The sequence below is a fragment of the Melozone crissalis genome, unplaced genomic scaffold, assembly GCF_028551555.1.
Source record: "Melozone crissalis strain CALT ecotype California unplaced genomic scaffold, PUWL_Pcris_2 ptg000056l_1, whole genome shotgun sequence".
Lineage (NCBI taxonomy): Eukaryota > Metazoa > Chordata > Aves > Passeriformes > Passerellidae > Melozone > Melozone crissalis.
In genome coordinates, this window is record NW_026535834.1 from 619,692 (window position 1) to 625,691 (window position 6,000).

Below are 6,000 nucleotides of genomic sequence, written 5' to 3' on the forward strand. Positions count from 1 at the left end.
TCTGGCACATGGAGCTGCTGCAACCTTCCTACCCACTGCTCCCTCCCTGCCCTCCTGATCCCCTGGATGTGGAGGTGTGATGGGATCTTCACTCCCACCTTAAAATACTCAACTCACTATTGTGTAAGTGGGTATCGTGAGGGGGTTGTCCTTGTTGCTGTGAAGTCATGGGTCAGGCATCTCCTAACAAGGAACCTTTATATAGCAGCCAAGGCTGAGGAAAAACTCTGCTGGGCCAGGCAAAAGGTGGGTGGGTGAGTAAAACCTGCATAAGGCAGGAGCTGTTGTATCCATGTTGTAGTAAATGCCATTGTTCTTCCTTCCCTAAAGGTTACTGTCAAAAATTCACTGAGCAGATGTTTAGATAAAGAAATCCAAAGATGGAAAGAAGACAAGGAACCAGAGAAGCTAAATGGACATTTTCAGAGTGAACTGCTAGGAATATTTGTTATCCAGGTAATACAGAGCTATATTAAAAATAAACAATTGCATCTTTTACCTACTTAGGATTTGAGACCAACTATGGTCAATGCAGAAAAGGAAAAGGCCAAGTCACTTGTGTAGAGTGGTAGCAGAGGTGGGTGGTACAGGGAGGCTAAAAACCATGGTCTGTCTTGGGCTGGGTGTACCATGGGACAGAGGCAAACACCTCTACAAGCAAAACAATGAGAAAAACTGCCTTCCTTCTCCTGTGCAATTTCTTCTGCATCCCCAGCAGCAGAGAGACAGGAAACAGGCTCAGCTGATTGAGAAATGGGGAGTCTCTTTCTTCCTCCCAGGGAAAGTGCCACAGGCAGAGCTGCCTCTTTCTGTCCTCTGGCTGCAGAGGATTACTTGAGTTTATTTTAAAAAAATAGACCTCTCATGTGTTGAGGTTGTTGTGATTAAATGGTTCATTTAAATGCAATCTAATGACATTAAAAAAAAAAAAAACCAAAAAAAGAAACACAACCAAGTGTGAAATTGCCTACTTTCTCAGGTGTTTTGTAGATTTTCTTCATGCTCCTTTAGAACCTCTCAGCTAAGTATAGCTGCTCTGTGTGGTCGCTGGATCAGTTGCAGGGGGGGATGCAGGAGAGCTGGGTGCAGCTCTCAGCAAAGGATCTGCAGCTTCTTTTACCCAGCAAACCTGCAGCTTCTTTTACCCAGCAAACCTGGCCTTTTTGGAGCAGGCAACATTTAAAATTGATCTCACTTGTTTGTTAGAGTATCTACAGCAGCCAGAAGCGAGCTGAGGACATCAGCAAGGCCGTGGGTGAGGAGCTGTCCCGCCGGCTGCTGAAGGAGCTGCCAGCCTTCCTGAGGAGGTGAGTGAGCTGGGGAGGGCTGTGGGCACTGGGGCTGGCACAGCACCTGGGCAGCCACTCACCCACCTCTCCTCTTCCCATCTCCCCTCCAGCTACAGGGATGCCTTTGAAGACTTCAAGGAGAAAAGCAAGAAGCACACATACTACAAGCCTATACTGATTGCAAATATTAACAACTGCTGGAATTTTAGGTAAGGGTCCAAAGGAAAAGGTTTTGCTCCTTCCCCTGCAGGCAGTGTATAGAGGGGAGGTACTCCAGAGTGGGCAGAGGTAGGTCCATCTGCCTGCAGAAGGTTTGGAGACCTCTGAATTTCTCTCTCTCTCCTCTGAGGACAGACTGTTCTGACCTGACTGGTATTTTCTTTCAGAGAATACACAGAGAAATACATGGCAGAAAAGGAGGACAGTAAAGCCGATATCGTCAGCACTCTGGCTGATATTGAAAACAGTGGATTTGATGTGCTGCTTCAACAGCTCTTTGCCCAGCTGAAGGTACCATATCTGTGCCCCACATCCTCCTGCCCCATGGCTCAGCTGGTACCAGGGCAGGGCACGTTCTCCTGCTGTGCTATCTGTTGTTCAAATCTCTGATTCAAACCAGCCAAGTTCAGAAGGGACAGGATCAGTCCTAACCCACACTGCTGCAGGAAAACTCCCACTAAGCTCTCCTTGAGCTGGTCCTCAGGCCTGCAGGCAAAATGGGTGCAGTGACATAGGCATGACTGTGCAGGTGAACATAAAAACTGCTGATGGCATCTGAGACAACAGCTAGAGCAGGGAGAGTCTCAACCTGCAGCTATTTGCTCTCCACACTGTAGGAACACATCACTAATGGCATAAACTGCAATTACGCAGCTTTTGGCTTCCTCATAAAGGTGACCTGAAGGGCATTTCTGTACTTCTGGCTTCTGATTTTCTTTTTTTGCTTTTTTTTGTTTTGTTTTGTTTTGTTTATATATATATAACACAATCTTTTCGAGTTAAGCAATTTTGGTGGAGGAAAAGGAAGCGTAGGAGTCAGGAATGTTCAGCCACAATCTCTCCTGCTTTCTCTGTAGAGCCTTTTGGAAGGCATGAGAGAACGGGGATACAATTTTTTTTTCATTTTCATATTTATTTACTGCAAATAATTATGAGCATCTCATAAGGATTCAATTTTTTTCCCCCTGATGGTTCCATAATTCTTTAATCAGACAAGATGGTGAGGGGGGGAAAAAAAAGCAGAAATAATAAAAACACCTCCAATATTAACCTTTCAAGTCCTTGGTCTTCTTAACCATGAGGAGCCAAGAAGGGGACACAGCCCCTTGTTCCCCTGTCCCTGTAAGTCATCACCACACACCCCTGCACAGGACTACACACCACACTCTCCCTACATGGGATACTCCACATGTAGGAATAACAAATATACATGTGCATAGAATTTGTTTGAGGTAACTTAGCAGATTTTCCTTTTTTTCAGCCAATGTACAAGAAGTTTACAGAGAATAAATGGGATTCCAGCAGTGAAATTATGAATGAGATCATTAAAACCACCAGCAAACATATTTCAGACTTCAAGACCTTAAAGGACCCGTTTTACCATGTAAGTCCAAAAGAAATATTGGAGGGATTCTGGGGTGCTGGGGCTGCATTTTCAGCTCTGATCCTCTGTGGCTTGAGCTGCCTTGATCTCTGGTGAGCTGGCCTGGTATCAGGAAGCCTCTCAGGCAGGATTTCCATCAGCATGCAGTTTACCCAGATAGGGCACATAAATCTCACCCTCCTCTGACAGAAGCAGACTCCTGCAGCTCTGCTGCACTGTTTTCAGAGCAAACCACCCCTGATGCAGAGAAAGTGCTTTAGAGACCACCCAACACGTGGCTTTAATTACACATTTGGTTTAGCAATCTTGAAACACAGATGCAGTTGCATGGTTCAGTCCCATTGCTCCTTTGATTGCCCTGAGGGCTGGAGGAGGTGGATGCAAATGGGACAAATCCCAGAGAACTGAGCCAGAGCCACATCCTCCCTGGTGCTGGACTATATATATTAAATATCATAATATAAGACAAAATTTGATTTCCTGTCTTTGTCTTTTTAGTAGCTGGGACAAATTATTATGTTTTATGTGTTAGAGAGAAGAACAGGAAGAACAGCATGAATTCCTGTTTCTCTGGAATACTGTTACTCCTCTACCACATGGAGATCTTTTCTGCACTTTAAACTCTTCCCAGAAGGAAACAAACATTTGGAAATTCCCATTCTTATTAGAGCACAAAGAAATTCTCAGCATCTAGGATGTGCTGTAACCAGTCTTGGGAGGCTGCAACCAGGGCTGTTCCTGCTGTGTAATCTGCAGCAGGCATTGGTGGGGCATGGCTCACAGCACCTACAATGGTTTTGTCCTCATCCACACACATGGTTTGTTATGTCCCCAAGCAAAAGAGAGATGGATGATGATTCCCTCCTCTCCTTCCCACAGGCTATTGTTGAGAAGATCCACGCCCGTTTGGTTAAAGAGTACATTATGAGGCTGCTGAAGAGGAAGGTCAGCCTGAAATCTCCAGCACAGCAGCAAACTCTGGCCCAACACATCTCCAAGAATGCTGCTGACCTGGAAGCCTTCTGCACTAGCAATGTACGTGAGTGCTTGCCTTGAACATGTCAGCACAGGGCACAGACACACTGAAAAACAGGAAAGCAATTCTGGGGACTTTTGTTGACCTTTTCAACTCAAATTTCCTGGAAGGCAGGACCTTAGGCAGAAAGTGGTCTCTAAGTGCCTGTAGGCAGAAAGGGTCCCCCACACTGTAAGCAGCCTGCCCCTCCCTGCTTGGAGAGACATGATTTCATCTTCCTTTGTCCCACAGCCAGTTTCCTTTCGAAGGTTTATACTAATAGGGTCAAAGACTTAGATAATCTTTTCCAGTTTCAGTACAGCTTCCATGGAGCCTGGGTTTCCTCTCACCCTTGATTTCCCTGATGCTGCAGCTTTTAGGTCAGCCAGGGGATAAAGCAGGCAGTGTGGGGGTCTGTGGTATGCAAGGAATTTCTCCATGAGAGCCAAGCTGGAACACCCCTCTCTGTCCTTTGAGATCATCTCCCTCCTTCCATGCCTCTAATCTTGTCTGCAAGAAAAGCTGACAGCTAAGCTAAAACCTGCCCTCCATCGCCCCATGCATGTTTGACTGGAGAAGGAACAAGTCTGAGTTTCACACAGAGTGGGTAGGAGGTCGGGCAGCTGCACCTTGGAAATTCCAATGGTCAGGAAAAAGCTCTAGCTGGGACTTCTACCTGACTTTGGTGATACCTGGAGATGCCAAAGGTGGGGTTGTGTTTGGAGCTGGGGCAGAGCAGCACGTGGCAGTGACTCACCTGGCCCATCAGACCTTGGTACACACACCAGGCAGTGCAGAAACCCAAGGAAAAGAAAATGAGCAGACAGAATCTGCTGAGGTGCATGTGGAAGTCTCAGTCTTATGGCAAACCACACACCATTTGTGTGAGAGGATTAAAAACCATCAAAAAGCTAATCCAGTTTTTCCAAGGCTGCCTGAGGCAGAAACAGCACTGAAAACAGTGAGGCACCTAAAATCACTGATGTGTCCTTTCCACTTGCCAAGAAACAGCCTCAGGGGCAGCTCCTGGGGTAGGGGGCACTTTGCACCCCCATGATGTCCTGTTAACCACTTTTTCTTCTTGCAGGGATCTCAAGCCACCTGGCTGAATTCAGCACTCCCCAAACTGGCTGAAATAATCCGACTTCAGGATTTAGGTGCTATTAAAATTGAAGTTGCAACACTTGCCACAACGTACCCAGACATCCGGTAAGAGATGCTGAAACAGATTTGCTAGTACTCACAAGGAATTTTAATTGAGTCAGAAAGCAGTCAAATATGAATACAGGTGAGGTTCATACAGCCTGAGCCTATAAACCTGGGTGGGGGCTGCCTTCCAGGCTGTGGCAGTCCAAGTCCTATCAGAAAGCAAAGGAAGATATGAACAAAAGCCTGTTGATATATTCCAGATTCTGGCCTGATTTTCTCCTTTACGTTGGAGATTCCCTTCCCTACCCCAAACATCCCAGGACACTGCAGGGTCTTGTGTAGGACTGCCAGGTACTGAGCTGGCACCCACAGGGGACGTCAGCACATGCCGCAGGGTGGGAGGAGCCACATCCTGGTGCAGTGGCCCTGACATGTGGAGGTGTGTGGGGGGAAATAACACCTGCCCATCTCTCTTCCACAGCAAAAGGCACCTGGAAGCGTTCCTGCACATCAAAGCCAATCTGTCACGCAGTGAACTCAAGAGCATCCTGGGCTACTTGGCAGACAGCACAGCATCCACACAGCCCAGGGCCCCGCTCTTCTCCAGCATCAACGTGTCCTAGACCAAGGCCTGCCTTGGCACTGCCCTGTGCTGGACTGTGGGGTGAGCTGGGGATGGAGACCATCTCCTGAAGCAATGCATGGCACACACTGCCACATTTCCTATGGGAAGTGCTTTGTCCCAGTCTGGTGCTCAGCATCTCTGTGGGAATCATTGTGCTCCATGTGTTTCTGGGCACAGGGAGGTGTAGTGCCCACAAAGACTGGGGCTGCTCCTCCCACCAGTCATGGATTCCCTCTGAGGTCTCCTTGTGCCACCACATTCTCTGCCTGGACACTGCCCTGGAGCTCTAAACTCCATCTACCTCTCAGGGTGCCACAAA

General features: G+C 47.4%; 1 protein-coding gene across 2 annotated transcripts in view; it reads left to right on the forward strand.

Annotated features, from left to right (window-relative positions):
- TNFAIP2 (TNF alpha induced protein 2) overlaps nt 1-5,793 on the forward strand; it is a 121,255-nt gene extending 115,462 nt beyond the window's left edge. For both annotated transcript variants that reach the window (XM_054286733.1, XM_054286732.1), the window contains 8 exons: nt 331-456; nt 1,207-1,307; nt 1,400-1,498; nt 1,676-1,799; nt 2,770-2,892; nt 3,772-3,927; nt 4,995-5,116; nt 5,538-5,793. In XM_054286733.1, the coding sequence (XP_054142708.1) occupies nt 331-456; nt 1,207-1,307; nt 1,400-1,498; nt 1,676-1,799; nt 2,770-2,892; nt 3,772-3,927; nt 4,995-5,116; nt 5,538-5,679 (993 nt within the window). In that variant the 3' untranslated portion in view covers nt 5,680-5,793. The remainder of the gene's footprint in view (nt 1-330; nt 457-1,206; nt 1,308-1,399; nt 1,499-1,675; nt 1,800-2,769; nt 2,893-3,771; nt 3,928-4,994; nt 5,117-5,537) is intronic.
- Nucleotides 5,794-6,000: the final 207 nt, after the last annotated feature.